Genomic DNA, 20,258 nt, shown 5'->3' on the forward strand with positions numbered 1-20,258 from the left:
CTACTGCCTGGAAGTGGCAGCTTTTAACTATTTAATTTTTTAAAATTCAGATATGAAAAAACCACTTTGCCAGGGAGATAGTATTGGGTTGATGGTTTATGAAATTCCCTCAGCGTCTGCTCCTTGTTAATTTTAATTTCAAAGACCAACAGGCTCCAGCTGGCTGAAATAAGTTTAAGGTTTAGCACTTTGTCAAATGCTCTTTTCTGTTCTTTGAGATGGTTGTATATAGATAGCTGTGTCTGAAAGCTTTTCAATGACAGAGCAAGCAAGATCTTGTGAGTGAAGGTACATAAATGACCCCTACTGTGCTGGCCCTAGAGGCAGCATGTCTAAAGGCTTTTGAAATAGACTTGAACTAAGTTACCCACAATTACCAAGTGGCCAGCCAAGTCACAAGTTGCTTTCTGCAATGTCTTCGCAAAGTCCTTAAAAACCATGGGCTTAATCCACATTCAGAACATTTTGGGCCTCATTTTATTTATTTATTTATTTAAAGGTTTTATTTACTTATTTGAGAGAGAGAGCACAGTAGGCAGAGCAGCAGGCAGAGGGAGAGGGAGAAGCAGGCTCTCTGCCAAGCAAGGAGCTGGTTGTAGGGCTTGATCCCAGGACCCTGGATCACGACCTGAACTGAAGCGAGCCATTTAACCGACTGAGCTGCCCAGGCACCCCTGTTTTTTTTATTTTAAATATTTTATTTATTTGACAGAGACGGCGAGAGAGGGAACACAAGCAGGGGGAGTGGGAGAGGGAGAAGCAGGCTTCCCGCTAAGCAGGGAGCCCAGTGCAGGGCTCCATCCTAGGACACTGGGATCATGACCTGAGCAGAAGGCAGAGGCTTAACGACTGAGCCGCCCAGGTGCCCATTTAGGTCTCAATTTATTATCAAACGTTGGACTGTATTAAGGAGACAAGCTCTGTCCAGCTCTACCCCTTAGTACCGAGGAAAAAAAGAAGGGGGGTTAGGCTAGATCATTTTCAAACTTTTTTTTCGGGGGGGGGCTACAAAACCCTCCAAATGTATTCTGATAAAGGAGTTCTCCATATAAAACACAAAAACACAAAAAATAAATAACATTTATTTATTCTTTCACCAAAGGTTTGTTTTCTTTGTGACAGGTGCTGAGTAGTTTTCGGTAGAAGAGGACTGAGTGATGACAAAAATGTATTTCCCTCACACTCCCCCTGTCCCAAGAAGAAATAACAAATACCACACAAATTGTAAACTCATTCAGTGGTTCAGTTCGTAATTCTAATTGTGATTGTTAGCACTCAGACTTGGGCCTTTGTTTTTGGCCCCAGACTTAGTCCTAGGCTGAGAGGCTGACTCTGGTACAGCTAGGACACGTTTTGGTTCAAATCATCATTGGGTTCAAATGAGTCATCATCCCTGTGGAAGGCAGCACCAGCAGAGAAGCTACAAACAGACTTCAAACAGGAGAAGTGCTGGTTTTACCTTAACCATGCACCACACAGTCAATAAAAATTAGGGGCTGAGCAAAAAATACAGAGCAAATACCTCTGGGAGAAGCCCTGAAGCAGCTTCTAGTGAAAGGTGCAGTCGAATCTGTTTCTTCCACTTTGGGACTGGTCACGTCAGAACATGAGTCCAAGGCACACGTCCTTAAGAGGAGATGTTCTGCTGCCAGTCTCACTAGCCCGATTATCCTCCAGTTCCAGGCTTTTGACAGGATGTGACTGTTCACACTCCAGAATGGTAAAGGAGTTACAGTTTGAAGCCAGAATGAATAGCCACGATGCCTGATGTGAGACTTTCATAAGTCACTTTTTCAAAACCTGCATCTTGTATCATCTCTTTGAACTCCTCCTAAAACGCAAAGATACAGCAAGGATCACCTGGATTTAAACTCTAGGGCCTTTGTTGTAAAATATCAAAGTTTTATACCTGAGATGGGAACTGTCGGATACTTTCTACAAGATATTGGTAGGACTTCCAATCTCCTGCAATGACCTCTCCCAGGACAGGAATGACCTGGAAGCTATATAGATCATAAAGCCTAAACACAAAGGCAAAAGAGTAAGATTAGAACATGCCCCCTGATAAGAAGCAAGAAGGTTTAAGCCTGAAGTTAAATTCAAATGCCTATAGGGGTCAAGTATCTGAAAGTAATGTGGGCCAAGTGCAAGACCAGTAGGGACTAGTGAGGAGGTGCTGGTGACAGGTGCAGGTAGAAAACAGCATAAAAGTGGAGAAGGGGCAGGTATTACTCAGCTCCGACTACTGCCATATGGGAATAAGTGCTCAGCGTTGCCCCATATGATTCCTCAAGTGAAGCTGGAAACTCACATTTTTATGTGAAACTTCCTGATTTTCAAATATGAACATCTAAGTCAATCTTTTTTTAAAGGTTTATTTCTGTTTTGTTTTGTTTTTTTTTTTATTCAACAGAGAGAGAGAGAGAGAGAGAGAGAGATCACAAGCAGGCAGAGAGGCAGGCAGAGAGAGGGAAGCAGGCTCCCCGCCGTGCAGAGAGCCCGATTCGGGGCTCGATCCCAGGACCCCGAGACCACAACCCAAGCTGAAAGCAGAGGCTCAACCCACTGAGCCACCCAGGCGCCCCTAAGTCAATTTCTTAAAATACAAAATACATCCATGGGCCAACTTGACCTTCTGGTTGCTGGTTTGAAACTCTTTTGGCTTAGGTATTCAGAACTGGCTGACTTCTGAGGTGGCACTGTGCCTTAGATCGGGCTATTGTGTGCCTTAGAGACTCTGAACTATGAGCTTCATGCTTATCACTTACTGGCTTTTTCTGTCCAGTTTGGGGATGGAAAACCCTTGGCTAGACAATGAGAATAAAACCCTGTTAACAGTACCAACCTGGATACGAGGGGATTGTTCACTTGACTAAACTCCAGACAGAGAAACCGTCCTCCTGGTTTCAGGACTCGATGGGCTTCCTGGAGTGCCTGAGCAAGACAAGGAACAAGAGAACACACTCCTCAGCAGAACTCAATTCCATGAGGCCAAAACAGCTTTAACTTTGATGGGCATTATAAAAGTTAGCATTTCCCATAGCATGCACATAGATCCCTTGTGCATTCTCAGTGGGTCAGCTATAGCAGCAGAGATAACCCGACAATATCCTAAATTTTATAGGCATTCTGCTGCCCGTGAAGAGAATGTTACTTGGAGTACTCAGATTGGTACAACCACATGATGGCCAATTTCACAACTGTCAATTATTTATTAAAATCTTATTTCAGGATTTTCTTTTTTTTTTCTTTATTTTTTTAAGTAAACTCTTTACCCAACATGGGATTTGAACTTCAAATCCGGAGATCAAGAGTTGCATCCTTTACTGGTAGAGTCAGCCAGGTGCCCCTACAATTACTTATTTAAATCACAATGGATATCCTCTTTGATCTAGGAATTTTACTTCAAGGAACCTCTCTCACGGAAATGCATCTGTTGTAGGGGCACAGGGGTGGCTCAGTCCATTAAGCATCTGACTTTTGATTTTGGCTCAGCTCAGGTCATAAGATCCGTCTCCGTGCTGGGCGTGGAACCTGCTTAAGATTCACCCTCTGCCCCTTCCCCCCATCCAAAAAAAAAAAAAAAAAAGGAAAAAGAAATGCATCTATTATAGAGATGACATGCACACACGTTATTACCTGCAGCACTGTTTGAACAGCACAAGATTAGAAGCATCTTAACTATTGAGAGACTAAATTTTGGAATGTCTATATAAATGGAATCTATGCAGCTATTTAGAAAAAGGAAAAGCCAGGGCTCTTCATGTACTGACATGGAAAAATCCCCCAAGATATATTTTTAAGGGGAAAAAAAAAGCAATGGGCAAAATGTATCACATGCTAATATTTATACAAAAGAAGAAGAAAAAGAAAAATGTTTATTATTCACAAAACATCTTTGCAAAGGTACCTAAGAAACTGGTGATTGGAGGAGGGAGAGGAGGCACTGCATGGTTGGTACACATGGGTGGCAGCCATACTTTCACTGACATGCCCTTTTTTTTTTTTTTTTTAAAGATTTTATTTATTTGACAGACAGAGATCACAAGTAGGCAGAGAGGAGGGAGAGAGGGGGGAAGCAGGCTCCCCGCTGAGCAGAGAGCCAGATGTGGGGCTCGATCCTGGGACCTGAGTCAAGTCCTGGGTCAAGGCCTGAGATGAAGGCAGAGGCTTTAACCCACTGAGCCACCCAGGCGTCCCTGACATGCTCTTTTGTACTTTGAACCTATTCAAACATTTTTTTAATTAGAAGAAATAAACTAGCTGCATACAAGGGGCAGGTCACAAAAACCAAGCTCAAGTGCACCATAAAGATGTCCCACTGAAAGCAGAGGAATCAGGTAACTGGAGCCCATGATTACAAAAATAAAACGTGGTGCCTTGCACATGGTCTTCAAATGCTCTGGGATAGAATACTGAAGGAGAAGTGGAGAGCTGCATCAGGGAGTGTCTGGCTGGATCAGTCGGTAGATACATTTGATCTCAGGGTTGTGAGTTGGAATCCCACGTTGAGTGCAGAGATTACTTAAAGATAAAATCTTTTTTTTTTTTTTTTTAAGATTTTATTTATTTATTTGACAGAGAGAGAGCACAAGCAGGCAGAGAGGCAGGTAGAGAGAGAGGAGGAAGCAGGCTCCCTGCCGAGCAGAGAGCCCGATGCGGGGCTCGATCCCAGGACCCTGAGATCATGACCTGAGCCGAAGGCAGCGGCTTAACCCACTGAGCCACCCAGGCGCCCCAAAGATAAAATCTTTTAAAAAAAAAAAGAACAGCTGCATCAGATTAAGAGCCAAATGTTCCCTTCTCCCTGTAGAGGAACCCATGACTCTAGATATCTTCTGCCAAAATAAGTGTTCGAGTGCCTTCTGTGTTGGCCTCGGAAATGCCTCTGATCTGCAAACTCACTGGGTCAGACAACTTCACAAGTGAGCGGAAACAGATGGGAAGCCAGAGCATGACTGACAGCTCAAAGATGTGAATACCAACCCAAGCAATAAACGCTTCTATGGGGATCTGCTCTGTGGTTTGTTTTTTTCCCCCCTTCATTTTTGTGATGAGGAAAATTGGCAACTTCAAGGAATGAAGCCCCCAAGCCTGAAACAGTCATTCCACTCAAAAGCTGGGTGGAGAGAAGAGTCTCTCCCTCTTTCCTCATTTTCTGTGGGGCTGCTCTAGGAGATCGAATAGCACGAGAGTCACACAAGCTAACGATGCGGCCATATATACCTGATCAATGTGTGTGACATTCCGGATCCCAAAGGCGATAGTGTAAACATCAAACTTGTCATCATCAAAGGGAAGTTCTTCAGCATCTCCCAATACCCAAGCAAGTCCTGAAAGAGAAAATCATTTCTGGGCTCAGCCTGGGCTGCTTGATTGCACCCAGCGAACTGTCAAACCTGAGGAGGGCATTGTGGGAATCCCCCGATTTGTAGTCAGCCAGGCAGAAGTGTGGGCAGCCTGCACACCCCACTCATGGCTGACTTCTCAAGTGGGGGCAGTCTGTGCAACCTGTGACTGATTCTGGGAGTCAGTGTCAGAATTGAACTGAATTGCTGGACACCTACTTGGTGTGGGAGAACTGGAGAGCAGTCTGGTGCTGGGCAAATACCATATGTGTGGTATTGGAAACCATCACACACCTGCATTCATCACTGGGTTCCTGGCCGCTGTCTTCGAGGTGCTGTCTTGGCCTGAGAATCTGAATTTCTTCAAGTTTAGCAGCAAGCTCTTTCCCCAGGGGTCTCAGGGTAGAACCTGATGAATATTTAGTTATGCCCACCCTGAAGCAATTTTTACCCAACTAACTGTTCTGTGTAAAGTACCATGGTTAGGATCCCAGGTCTGGGGTTTAGACTGCCAGGGCTTTAATTCTAGCATCACCATTTATTAGCTGTATCATCTTGAATAAACTACTTTGCCTTGGTTTTCTCATCTGTAAGATGGAGTTAATAACAGTACTAACTTCAGAGGGCGATTGGAAGTATTTTTTTTTTAAGATTTTATTTATTTGACAGACAGAGATCATAAGTAGGCAGAGAGGCAGGCAGAGAGAGGGGGAAGCAGGCTCCCTGCTGAGCGGAGAGCCCGATGCGGGGCTCAATCCCAGGACCCTGAAACCATGACCTGAGCCGAAGGCAGAGGCTTAGCCCACTGAGTCACCCAGGTGCCCCCCCCTTTTTTAAATTTAATTTATTCATTTGAGAGAGAGACAGAGCACAAGCAGGGGGAGAGGCAGAGGGAGAAGCAGGCTCCCTGCTGAGCAGGGAGCCCAACGTGGGACTCGATTCCAGGAACCTGAGATCATGACCTGAGCTGAAGGCAGACGCTTAACCGACTGAGCCACCCAGGCACCTTGACTGGAAGTATTCTAAGTATGGAATTTAGCCTAGTTATACTGGTTCTACCGAAGAATCAAAATGTCTGGACAATTTTTGTCTGGTCCCAAATTCAGAAAACACCCAAGGGAACCCCATAACAGGGTAGGTACGTCCACTAAAGGATCCTGATTCAGCTTTAAGATAGTCAACTTGCAGCAAATTAGACATAAAATGCAATATAGAAGGAAGGCTCTATAGATGAAAGTAAATGAAAACCTCCCTGGAAAAGCAAAGTGGCGGTATTTAACAAAACCTTTAAAAATAGCCATACACTGAGGTGTCTGGGTGGCTCACCAGTTGGTTAAGCGTTGGACTCTTAGTTTCGGCTTAGGTCGTGATCTGGAGATCATGAAGGTCTAGAGATCCAGCCCAGCATGGGACTCCGTGTTCCGCCTCTCTCCCTTTCCCTTTGCCCCTCCTGCAGCTCAAAACACACACACACTCTCTCTCTCAAATAAATAAATGAATCTTTAAAAAAAAAATAACCATATCCTTTGAACGAGCTCTTTGATTTTTAGGAGGATGACCCTGATATCATCCTCAGGGCAACTGCTCTGAGCCCTGGATGGCAGGGTCTGTATTATCTCTTCATATACATTATCTTATCACATTCTCTTCTCATACTACTGCCATGGGATAGCTCTTAATATCATCATCATGTTTTAGGAGAGCCAAGCTGAGTATCAGGCAGCTTGTCCAAGGTCATCCAGATGGATTGGAACTCAGGTTGTTTTATCCCAGAGCCTGTGTTTCCTTCTTATCTATTTATTTTTTATTATCTATTTATCTATTTATTTATTTGACAGACAGAGATCACAAGTAGGCAGAGAGGCAGGCAGAGAGAGAGGAGGGGAAGCAAGCTCCCTGCTGAGCAGACAGCCTGATGCGGTGCTCCTTCTGAGATCCTGACCTGAGCCAATGGCAGAGGCTTAACCCACTGAGCCACCCAGGCACCCCGAGCCTGTGTTTTCAATAGCTGTGGTATATTACCTCCTAATGTGGTTTTTATTCTCCCATTTTATAGATAAGGGAATTGAGATCTGAAGAGTTTAAACACTTGTCTGAGGTTATGTTAAAGGGAAAAATGAACAAATGCATGCAAAAATTTACAAATTAGGATGTCACAATGCTGTGCTTTTTAAGCAAGAGCTTTAGAAAAAAGTGAAGGATCAATTGGGGTTGCTGCTTATGTAAACTGGTGATGTGAATCTTTGTCATTCACATCCGTACGAGAGAAAATCATGAAGGATTTTAAGGAATTTTTAATGACATGGAAAGATCTCTTGATACAATACTGAGTTAGGGCAGGATACTAAATTGTATATACAGGAAGTCTTCAATTTTATAAAAAGGAAATGATTAGGAAACGCTAGGAAGGAAATACATTAAAATACTAGGAGCATTACTTGATGTTGGAATTATAGGTAACATTTACTTTCCTCTTAATACCTTTGCAAAATCCAAAATTTCTCTCAAATCTATCACTTTTATAACCTATCAAATAATTTAAAAAAATATTTATTTTCTTATTTGAGAGAGAGAGTGCGCATGCATGAGAGCACAAGGGGGTGGTGGCAGAGGGAGAGGGAGAAGCAGGCTCCCCACTGAGCAGGAAGCCAGAGGCAGGGCCAAGGCTGGAAGTGATCCAGGACCCCCAGGATCATGACCTGAGGTGAAGGTAGACGCTTGACCAACTGAGCCCAGGCGTCCCTCAGATAATTTTTTTTAAAGCTCCTGCCCTCAGAACTTCCACGTGGGGAGGAAGTGCTCCATAGAAGATGTAAATCAAACACACAAGGGGCGCCTGGGTGGCTCAGCGGGTTAAAGCCTCTGCCTTCAGCTCAGGTCATGATCTCGGGGTCCTGGGATCGAGCCCCACATCGGGCTCTCCGCTCCACGGGGAGTCTGCTTCCTCCTCTCTCTGCCTGCCTCTCTGCCTACTTGTGATTTCTATCTGTCAAATAAATAAATAAATAAATAAATAAATAAATAAATTAAAAAAAAAACACACAAGAGTGCTACACATAAATATGTCTTTCTCATTAACTTACTCTCCCAAATTAATTTCTAGGATTCTCCTTAGTTTCAACTCTTTTCATGGTATATTTTTTACAAAGACATCATTGTTGGACACTGATAAAGCAAGGAGGAAGATAAGGAAAACTGGCCTATGCAGCACTTAATAATTCATTCGCCAGTGGTTTTGTCTTGGCAGTGAGGAGAAGGGCAAGCTATGCTATGGAAGGGATGATTCCAGAAATGGAACACTGGCTATCACTTCTATCTTTGTTCTCCATTCTTTATGGCTGAGCACCAGAGGGAAGGGAAACGCATTTTTCAGCAGGAGTAAGGAAACATAGTGCCTTTGTCTAAAAACACTAGGGGCTGTCTGCTTTCCGATCAGCACTGATGGTTAACAAAAGAGCCCTTCATCTTGGAGGCCAAGTGGGTGGTGGTCCGTCTAGGCAGTTCGTTCTGGGGGTGGGGGGCAGAGGAGGAAGAATTGAACTAAAATAACCATAGTCACTTCTGGTGGGGGAAGGGGGAGCACAGGAACGCTGATGTTGACCCGAGGGACTCTATTTTCTTTGTCCCAGACCACTGCCTCATGGTAGCTGCCTGCAGTGCTTGGCCAGCTGGGAAGAGGGCAGTGCAGCGGCTCTGGAAAGCTGGCCCAGCTGCCACATTCTGACTTCTACTTGAGAAAGTTGGGGGGATAATATTTTAAAGGGTGAAAACAGGGGCGCCTGCGTGGCTCAGTGGGTTAAAGCATCTGCCTTCAGCTCAGGTTGTGATCCCAGGGTCCTGGGATCGAGCCCCGCATCAGGCTCTCTGCTCAGCCTCTCTGCCTACTTGTGATCTCTGTCAGTCAAATAAATAAATAATATATATATATATTTTTAAAAAGGGTGAAAACAAACAGCAAAATGTGAAATCTACATCTTTTTTTTTTTTTTTTTTTACTTGAGAGACAGTGAGAGAGAGCACGAGCAAGGAGAAGGTCAGAGAGAGAAGCAGACTCCCCGTGGAGCCGGGAGCCCGATGCGGGACTTGATCCCAGGACTCCAGGATCATGACCTGAGCAGTCGTCCTTGGCAGTCGTCCAACCAACTGAGCCACCCAGGCGTCCCTGAAATCTACATCTTTAAGCTAGGGCACAAATTGTTCATTTTCAGGCTGCAGCGGGTTCCCAGAGACCCGCAGTTGCTCCTGTCTGCTGCTGAGACAAGTACTGTTTCCGGGTGTTTCTTTCATTCTATCAGTTGGGCCCTCGAGAAACAGATGCCCAGGTGAGGGAGGAGTGAAAAAGGTTTTTTTTTTGCGGGGCGGGGGCGGGGGGGGGGGAGTGGTAAGGGAGAACACCTGGGGTTGGATAAAAGGATAAAAGGAAGAAGAAGCAAGACTGAGTGGGGAAAGACTTAGGCCTCAATGCAGATCTGATAAAGCCTTAGCCAACCCAACACGGAGCTCTGGAAAGCGCCTAACTTGGAAGCTGAGGCAGGACCTAAAGGTTGTTAGAGCTGAAGGCTGCCAGCTGCCTGCACTCTCTCGTGTCTGAAGGTCAAGTTCCTGCTTTAAGGGCAAGCCCCTTCTCAGCTTCCACATCGGTGGAAATCCTCTGGGCACTGATGGGGAATGGGATGGCTCCAAAACAGGACGTTGGGGTCAGCAGGGAGTTGCTGGGAACTGAAGGCAAAACTTCCGTCTCAGGGTCCAAGAGCTAAGATCCCGAGACTCAACTCCAATTTGGGATCTGCCACTTAAGAGTTGTGTTACCTGGACAAAGACACTTTACTCAAGCAGCACTTGGGGCTTTGGTTATCGGCCCTGTCACATGGGGCTGGTAATCAAGCTACCACCCCAGGTTGGCGAAATCATGTACCTAACAGGGTGTCTGGGTGGCTCAGTGGGTTAAACCTCCGCCTTTGGCTCAGGTCATGGTCTTGGGGTCCTGGGATCAAATCCCCACATCGAGCTCTCTGCTCAGCAAGGAGCCTGCTTCCCGGGCCCTCACTCTCTCTCTGCCTGCCCCTCTGCCTGCTTGTGATCTCTGTCAAATAAATAAATAAAATCTTAAAAAAAATGTACATAACAGCCTGCAAACTGGATTCAGGCACACAAATTATCTTTGACTCCGGCCTAGCTATATGTTTTTTTGAAAATAAAGCACTTCAACATTTATATATCCCATCTTATTTCATAAACACACAAACATTTCCACTGTGTCTACTTCTCACAGGACTTACCAGCTTTGTGTCCTTGCGCACAGGCTTTCTGTTTTCCAATCTTTAGCATCTCCTTGTTGATGTCACAGACCACTACCCGGGAACCACCCAAGGGGTCCTCTTCATTTTGGTACTTTCTAGCAATTTCTTCCCAGGATAAATTTTGCTGGGCCCGTAACTGCCTCTTCAGCTTTCCCTTGTGCTGTGCCTGGACATAATTAAGGAACCGGAATGCAATGTCACCTGTGGGAAGCCAACAGGAGGAGAGATGCAAACACAAACACAAGCAGAACCCCAACATTTCCAAAACCCAAACAGAGCAACAAAGGTACAGGATTTGACAGTGTACAAAAATTGAAGTTTCTCTTCATTTCTCTGGTAAATTAAAAGGAAAAAAAAAACAGCAATTTTTTTAAACTTCTCTTTTTTTTTTAATTTTATTTTATTTATTTATTTTTAATTTATTTATTTGACAGAGAGAGATCACAAGTAGACGGAGAGGCAGGCAGAGAGAGAGAGAAAGAGAGAGAGAGAGGGAAGCAGGCTCCCTGCTGAGCAGAGAGCCCGATGCGGGACTCGATCCCAGGACCCTGAGATCATGACCTGAGCCGAAGGCTGCGGCTTAACCCACTGAGCCACCCAGGCTCCCAAGATTTTATTTTTAAGTAGTCTCTCTACCCAACGTGGGACTCAAACTCATGACCTCAAGATCAAGAGTCCCATGTTCCACTGATTGAGCCAGGCAGGTGCCCTGTTAACTTAAAATATTCTTAAAAATCCTTTAAAAAATTGCATAAGTAATGCATGGACACATTCTTGCTATAAAAGACACACCCAAATATTTAGACTAAAACAGAAACGTTGGCTTCTCTCTCCATACCCTCTCCAGACCTAAGCAGTGTTAAGTGCTAGTGCTCAGCCCTTCTAGTCTTTGTCTAATAATTGTTACGAAAGCAACATGAGGGTACAGTTACCAGCAAGGATCCCCTCCCCCACCACTTCCCATGCCTAGTTCAGCTCCCCAGGGACTGTCTTTCTCAACCCTCTCAGCTGTGTCTTCTGTTGGTTCCAGCTCTTTCTTTATTTACCAAATTTATGATATCTCGCCCCTCCTGTCTGCTTGGCTCTATCTTCCTAATATGTTTAGATCACATTTCATAGTCCCTCATAGATTCCTTTGTAAACTAGAGTAACAGACTCTTATTTCTATTTCGTCAATTACAAATGGTACCTCTTGACTCCTTTCAACCTTCTACTGTGAGCACTTTTATACCGTCAAGACCGACTGATAACTTACTGTTTGTTCTGAGGCTATAATTACTTCTGTGCTTTGTTGGTTGGAGTCTAAAAGCTGAAAAGTGTGTATGTTACTGTAATCAGGTAAATACTATTTGGGCCAAGACAGTGCTTTCTAAGAGCACACTGCCTTTCTTATAATGTTGTCTTTTTCTTACACTAGTTGTAAGAAATATACCCTTAAGTTCTTCTAGTCTCTCCAACCAATTAGGTATTCTCCAGTCCCTTTCCTATACGTTTAAATATTTTATATGAAATGATGTAAAAACATATACAAGGATCTTATTAGACACATAGTTGTACAACTTTTCTTTCTCTTCCCACTGAATGTCTTTGAAAACTTTCCATCAGTATTTATAGGTTTTCCACATTCTTTTAAATAGCTACATGATAGTTCATAGAATGGGTGTATCTTAATTTAAAACAATTTCTTTACTGAGGCAGAAATAGGTTATTTCCCAGTTTTCACTACTACTAAAAATGATGCAGTGAGCATATCTGTAGCTACATATTTTTAAAATGTCTTTTTAAATATATGGGATTACCTTCCAAGTAGATTTTCCAAACGGACAGTTGGCAGCGTGCAGTAATCATGTAGGTGAAGGCACAGATGTAGGCAGGTCTGACCAAACCCTTTCTGAAGCTATATCATGGTGCAAGGTTTTTCTTTTTCTTTTTCTTTTTTTAAAGACTAGATATGGAGAATTGGAATTGTGGGATCCTAGACTATAAAGATTTTAGATTTTAACAGATTCTGTTAAATGGTCCTTCATTGAGCAAGGTGTCTTATCACCTTCTCAGTTTCCACCAGGGAGAGGACCACACCAACAAAGTCACACATAAACATGTTTCACACATGCAGATGGTTCTACTGTCATTTCTTATTCTATATTATCCTATTGGTATAGATTATCACATTATTACATTACATGACCCATTATTCTAATGTAATTTAACATGTACATTAGCCATGTAATAACATCACCAAGATGCATGAGTGAAATCCATGATGTTTTTCTCCCCAGATATCTAGTGTGCACCAAGTAACAAAGGACCGTGCATAAACAACCGAGCTTTGGATTTCTGATATGATTGTGGATTAGGCAGAGAAGTTTGCCTAGAAAGCTTATGGAATATGAGAATGGGCATATTCTCCCCCTGCCCAAAGAAAGGGGGAAAGTGGATTAAAGGTTAAACAGAAAAATAAATTCATGGGGCGCCTGGGTGGCTCAGTGGGTTAAAGCCTCTGCCTTCGGCTCAGGTCATGATCTCAGAGTCCTGGGATCGAGCCCCGCATCAGGCTCTCTGCTCAGCAGGATGCCTGCTTCCTCTTCTCTCTCTGCCTGCTTCTCTGCCTATGTGTGATCTCTGTCAAATAAATAAATAAAATCTTACAAAAAAAAAAAAAGAAAGAAAAATAAATTCATTCACACGGTGAGATGTCCCTGGAGTAAAAGAGTGAACTTTTTACTTTGTAACCCTGTGCGTTTTAGAAAAATGACGGGCATAAAGCGATATGTTATGCTTTTTGAGTGACATTTGGTTAGAAAGAGTAAACCTTTCTTAGTAGTGTACTGACTTTCAATTTCCATCTTCAGCCTAATGGTAGATAAACTAGCTCATTCCAACAAGAGACACTTGATTTCTACAAAAGGTGCTCAGTGATATTCAAGGATACTCGACTGGACATTACCTGTGCCTCCAGCAACATCGAGCAGCTGGGTCCCAGGAAATGGGTGCATCTTCCAGACCAGCATATCCTTCCAAATACGATGGATACCAAGACTCATCATATCATTCATCACGTCATACTTCTTGGCCACACTTTCAAACACATGATAGACTGACACAGGAGAAATACAACACAATTGTGCTATTAACAAGATTAACTTAGGAAGTCCTAAATGAAGGGGGATGCTTTTCTCCCCTGAAGTTGCCGGTCTTTGTCAGGTGAAGTTAAGCTAGACTGCTTGGTGCCCAAATCTACCCCTTAACCTCTTTTTTATTTTTTTAAAAGATTTATTTATTTATTTATTTGACAGAGAGAAATCACAAGTAGGCAGAGAGGCAAGCAGAGAGAGAGGAGGAAGCAGGCTCTCCGCCGAGCGGAAAGCCCGATGTGGGGCTTGAACCCAGGACCTGGGATCATGACCTGAGCCGAAGGCAGCGGCTTAACCCACTGAGCCACCCAGGCGCCCCTTAACCTCTTTTTTAAAAGGCTTAAGTTACTTCATCTAAGAAACCAACCTCTTTTCTGCTGTCTTAGTTACCTTTATCTAGGACCACTACCCCATAATAATGCCATGCACCTGCTTGGCACTAAGTTAGGTTTCCATTCCTTAGAGGATGGGGGAGGTATGGAATTTTTATTTTATTTTGTGGTTATTATAATAGAAAACAACAAAATCATTAGAAATACATGACTAGGGGCGCCTGGGTGGCTCAGTGGGTTAAGCCGCTGCCTTCGGCTCAGGTCATGATCTCAGGGTCCTGGGATCGAGTCCCACATCGGGCTCTCTGCACAGCAAGAAGCCTGCTTCCCTCTCTCTCTCTCTCTCTGCCTTCCTCTCCGTCTACTTGTGATCTCTCTCTCTGTCAAATAAATAAATAAAATCTTTATAAAAAAAAAAAAAAAGAAATACATGACTAATGGATGGGAAGGCCTCAGTTCATCCCTCCCTGGATCACAGAGAAAAACCTCAGGTACAATTTGGTGGGCAGACGAATGGCAAGATGTGAGTGAGGGTCAAGCCACACTGCAGAGGGCCCTCATAAATCTCAGAGGATCAAGGGAGAATGTGGAATCTGGCCTAGCGGGAGAAATAATTTACTATATAAGGCATTTTAAAGCACAGGCTACATTTAACTTCTTTACACCTGCTTCTCTGACCATAAGATGAAAAGCTCAGTACCAGCTCCCGATCACTCTGCCATAAGGCTGAATTAGGTAATGAAGGGGAGATGCCTTGAGTTTCTCAGATGGAATCTGCTGCATAGATCTAAAACATCATTATCCTCTGCTGATTCAGCACTACAGAGCTCCTCCTGAACTCAATCTTGAATGCCTGTCTCAACCCCGGGATCTCCAAGCTTGCTTTTTTGTTTTGTTTTCTTTTGTTTTGGGGGTATTCACGGACACTATAGCTCAACCCACTGAGTATAAGGAATCTTTGCTTTGCATGGTTCCGATATACATGAATTTCAGTGACTGTGGTTTAGTTAGGTAACACCAGCCCCCCAACAACATCATTCATGTGCAATGGTGTATTAACTGTGAAGTAAGTGCATAAAGTGCAAACTTCCCTGGTAGTTCTTCAGCCCATAAATCACTCTGTAAATAATCGACATGCATCATAGTCAGTAACCAATCATATCACTTCTTTTGGTTAGCACTTGGTAGGTCACTACACATCAGTCATTCAGTTACACATAGACAGCAAAGCATGTAGTTGTGTTACCTCCTTATTTCTCAGTTATAAACACATGTGGTATTTTACAAAACTAGATAACTGAAAGAGGGAACTGGCCAACAAAAATGAAAGCACTGCAAAGCAATGAAAAGTGGTAATTCTGGAAGTAAAACGTCCATGGGGTTTTAGAGGAAACAGCTGACTGTGGCAATGTGATGCTGGAGAGACTCTAGATATGCAGCTGGAAGAACTATGTGAACATGAACTTACGGACATAAATGAGGATGTGGGGGCGCCTGGGTGGCTCAGTGGGTTAAAGCCTCTGCCTTTGGCTCGGGTCATGATCCCAGGGTCCTGGGATCGAGCCCTGCATCGGGCTCTCTGCTCAGCAGTGAGCTGCTTCCCTTCCTCTCTCTTCCTGCATCTCTGCCTACTTGAGATCTCTGTCTGTCAAATAAATAAATAAAATCTTAAAAAAAAAAATGAGGATGTGGTTGTGATGAAAAGGTTGAATATGTCCCAGAGGAAATGATGCCAGCAAAAAAATCTCATGCTAGAGGAATTCTTAGAGATATTTCATGACAGTGAAGGTATAAAATGTTACAAGTGGATTGAAATTTAGAAAGGAGTATGGTAATTTGCCAAGACACAGAGAAGATGCTTGCTCCCCATTGTAAATTATATGACCAGAAGGTAGCAAACACTGTTCAAACTACTTTTGGTACATTTTTTTAGGAAGGAATAAAACAACTTAATGTTTCTAGTTTTTTATTAGAATTTTAATTTAATTAAAAAAACAAACTTAAGGGGCACCTTCTGGGTGGCTCAGTCGTTAAGCATCTGCCTTTGGCTCAGGTCATAATCCCAGGGTCCTGGGATCAAGCCCCACATTAGGCTCCCTGCTCAGCGGGAAGCCTGCTTCTCCCTCTCCCTCTCCCCCTGCTTATATTCCTTCTCTCTCTGTCTCTGTCAAATAAATAAATAAAATCTTTAAGAAAAAAAACTTAAAATTTAAAAATTCTAATTACATTAAGTTAAATTAAATCTTAATTTTATAGTTTATTAAATAAATATTAACTTTATTACTTATTTCATTTCTCTATGCATTTATAACTAACAGTAAGAGAGTTTTGATGTTCAATAATCTTTAAATTTTTTTTAAGTAAACTCTATGCCCAAAGCAGGGCTTAAACTCATGACCCTGAGATCAAGAGTCACATGCTCCACTGACTGAGCCACCCAGCCACCCACTATGTTCAATAATTTTTAGAGGTCATAGAACAGTTGTAATTTTTCCCATCGATTATTAATATCATTGTGCATGATTTTAGTGCACATGGCCATTTTTACAGTCCAGCAGTACTGAGCAGAGGAAAGACTGCCTGTACTTCAATATTGGGTCCCATCTGGGAGATACATATTTAGCTCATGGTGGGTAACCTCTTCCTTGCTTATGTGTGTGAAATGTCATTATATTCTGTAAAGTACAACACAGAGGTTAAGCATTATTATCATTTTGGAAGCAACCCACCTGGATTCAAATCCCTGGCTCTACCACTTACTAGTAGAATCTTCAGCAAATGACTTAACATCTCTGTTTCAACAGTTTCTTCATCTATGATATCAGGCTACTAGTCTCTACCTTATAAGGTTGTATTTAAAAGAATTAATGAAAAGTATTCCAAAAAGTTTCAAGTCCTTGGGGTGCCTGGGTGGCTCAGTGGGTTAAAGCCTCCGCCTTTGGCTCAGGTCATGATCCCAGGGTCCTGGGATCGAGCCCCACATTGGGCTCTCTGCTCAGCGGGGAGCCTGCTTCCCCCTCTCTCTCTGCCTGCCTCTCTGCCTATTTGTGATCTCTATCAAATAAATAAATATAATCTAAAAAAAAAGGTTTCAAGTCCTTAATAAAAGTTTACTATCGTTTTACTTGGATTTTCTTATTTCACAAGCAGTTATCAAGCTTTTAATGTGCATCAGGCACTGAAGATCTAGAAATCAATGAGCCACCATCCTAGCATTCCGGGGATTCACAGCCCAGTGAAATAGATGTTATTTTATTTTATTTTTTTAAAAGATTTTATTCATTTATTTGAGAGAGAATGAGTGAGAGAGAGCATGAGAGAGGAGAAGGTCAGAGGGAGAAGCAGATTCCCCAAGGAGCTGGGGGCCCGACGCGAGACTCAATCCTGGAAGTCCGGGATCATGACCTGAGCCGAAGGCAGTCGCTCAACCAACTGAGCCACGCAGGTGCCCCTAGATGTTATTTTAAAATCAATATTCGAAGAGTTCCAGTAGAGCTATGTATTTAGTAAGGCTGAGGTAAGACGTGAGACAATGTGAGTAGTCTTTAAGAGGATGGGATATTCCATTGTGAATTCTTTCTCTTTATTTCCTGGGGGACCACAGGCCAAGTGAAGGAAACTCTCAGCGCCTCACCATATCCACTTGTTAAATGGGCTTAAAACCTATGCCATTATGAATGGTACAATTGGAATTTTAAAACAGTCTTTTCCTTTCCCATGCCTATAGCACAATGCTGGACACAAACCAACTGCTCAACAATATCTAACCTTTACTGGGCAATTACGAAGTGCCAGGCATTGTTTAAAATATTTTAATATATTAAGTAATGTAATCCTCATTATAACTCTAAGAAAGATTACTATTATTCCTACTTATACAATTTGGAGGCAAAGGTAGTTTCCTCCTTACTTTCTATTAAAAAATGGTCCTACCCCTTGGCAAGAGGTGAAGAACATGAGCTCTGCAGTCACAGTTTTGGAATACTGGTTGCGCCACTTACAATATTAAATTGGGCAACTTCTCGTTTAATCTCGAAGTCTCAATTCCCTCATGTGTAGCTTGGAGATAACAATACTATTGTTTGGAGGCTGAAATGAGAATTGGGAATGATATCTGCATGGTGCCTGGCACATCATAAACACCCAATTTTTGGAATTTAGTGATAATTACTGTGTTTAACCAGAAGTGGCATCTAAGCTCTGCGGGGTCAGGCTGGGCGGGGTGGCGGGGGGTTTCTCTGGAGGTCAGGACTGCACAGCCTACGTCATCCGAGTCAACAGGACGTTAAATCAACTCCTAGCTGAGCAGAAGAAACTAGATCGCAGACAGATCCCTCCATCCGCCCTCTCGCCCCTTTCACCTTTGTCCCCCTTCTCCTCCTCCGACACAGTCTCAAATCCGAAATGTGTTTCCGTTGCCTGCTTCTCTTGGGACAAGTGCCGCACACCCAGCGGGCCCCTAGGCCAGGAGCTACGAAACCCGGCGAACCGGCAGCACCGCATCACCCACGACCACCTACGACCACAGTAGCTCCATAGAGCGTAGCTCCTGTGGGTCGCCATCTTGGCAGTAGAGTGACAGCGCCCGGACAGTACGTAGGGTTGCATCACTAGAGGGCCAACGGCGGCCGGTAGGAGACATTATTAGCCGAACGCGTCCTGAAACCCTTTCTTAGGGAGCTATGTGTGTGACCTCTGGGATCTAGAGGCTGCTTAGTTTTTGAGTACTGGAAATCCCTTCTTCTCCCTCTTCCCGCTTTGAATATAGAATTCACCAGAATGAAGGGTCCTTAGGATAAGGCCACAATCACTTCCCAGCGGCCATATCCCTGAATATTTTCAACCAGCCGTATGAAAGCTAACTCGCAAGATATCCTGTAACTCTTGCTTTCTCGCGCAGAAGTAGGAAACTGAAGTATATGGTGTGATTACAAGGCAGAGATAACAAGGTCGATTCTCTTAAACTGGTTTCAGTTTTAAACAGTTTCAGTTCACTGGTTTCAGCTTTAAAATGCAGATTCAGGTGGCTGCCAGGTTGGCTCAGTAGATTAAACCTTTGACTTTTGATTTCGCTCAAGTCATGATATTAGGGTCGGAGGATCAAGCCCCCATAGGGCTCCATGCTGGACGTAGAGTCTGCTTGGGATTTTCTCTCCCTCTCTTCTCTCTAAAAGAAAAGAAATAAAAGCAGATTCCTGGGCCAAATATCAAGAGATTTTGAATCCATACATTAGGGATGGGCATTGGGAATCTTCATTGAACAAACTTCTGTGGTGATTCATTCATTCATTCTTTCTTTCTTTTCTTCCTTATTTTTTTCCCCTTCAAGGTTTATATCTTGGGGGATAGGCACAGGGAGAGGGAGAGAAAGAATCCAAAGCAGGCTCCACCCCCCAGGGCAGAGTCATTCATCCAGGGGTGGATCTCAGGACCCTGAGATCCTGACCTGAGCCAAAACCAGGAGTGGAATGCTCAACCCACTGAGCCACCCAGGAGATCCACAGACTTATGTGGTGATTCTGATGCAAGGAATTTGCAGACCATTCTTGAGAAACATGTGCTAGATGACTCTGAAAAATAAATGTACAAAAGGCTGTTCTTTGGTCTTTATATTTTATGTACCTAAAAAGTTTATAAATGGAAAGGAAAGCTCTAGTGTCTATTTAGTGAGTCAGACCCAATCACCACTCACCCTCCCTCTTCTGCTGTCACAAAGCTACACTTCGAGTGCCAACTGGCATAGCATGTATATTTACTTCAACCCCAGATTTTCGTGTTTTTTTTTTTTTTTTTTATGGAAAGGGTAATGTAGACCATCTTGCGCAAAAGAGGATGGAGGTGGTAAGTTTTGCTTGGATTTCTATATGTTTCTGCTTTGATTCTCTTTTTAAATACATGTTGCCTGTAAATATTTCACAAGGAGAAAGCGCCAAGGACCCTAAGAAACTATTTTAAAAATGAAAAATCTCTTCCTGGTTTAATGTGTAGTCTGACAGATGGACACCTACTGCTTTCTTTTGGAAGAGCTACATGGGTTTTTCTTCTTTCCCTCTCTTTTATTTTTAAAAGTGATAGAAAGAAGGAATGATTCATTCACGTAATTAGAGTTCTCACATCATTGTTAAGGGAAATAAAAATTCATCA

General features: G+C 43.2%; 1 protein-coding gene across 2 annotated transcripts; it reads right to left on the reverse strand.

The window, feature by feature from the left end:
* Positions 1-1,060: 1,060 nt before the first annotated feature.
* COQ5 (coenzyme Q5, methyltransferase) lies at positions 1,061-18,696 on the reverse strand. 2 transcript variants are annotated; one of them, XM_047698157.1, is made up of 7 exons: positions 18,476-18,696; positions 13,596-13,745; positions 10,628-10,849; positions 5,227-5,333; positions 2,846-2,934; positions 1,910-2,021; positions 1,061-1,831 (listed from the first exon to the last, which is right to left on the reverse strand). In XM_047698157.1, exons 1-7 carry the CDS (start codon positions 18,675-18,677, stop codon positions 1,730-1,732), a joined length of 984 nt encoding a protein of 327 aa, XP_047554113.1. In that variant the 5' UTR covers positions 18,678-18,696; the 3' UTR covers positions 1,061-1,729. The 2 variants fall into 2 exon arrangements, with proteins under 2 accessions (XP_047554113.1, XP_047554114.1); XM_047698158.1 differs by lacking the exon at positions 13,596-13,745.
* Positions 18,697-20,258: the final 1,562 nt, after the last annotated feature.

Source organism: Lutra lutra, chromosome 12 (assembly GCF_902655055.1).
Source record: "Lutra lutra chromosome 12, mLutLut1.2, whole genome shotgun sequence".
Taxonomy (NCBI): domain Eukaryota; kingdom Metazoa; phylum Chordata; class Mammalia; order Carnivora; family Mustelidae; genus Lutra; species Lutra lutra.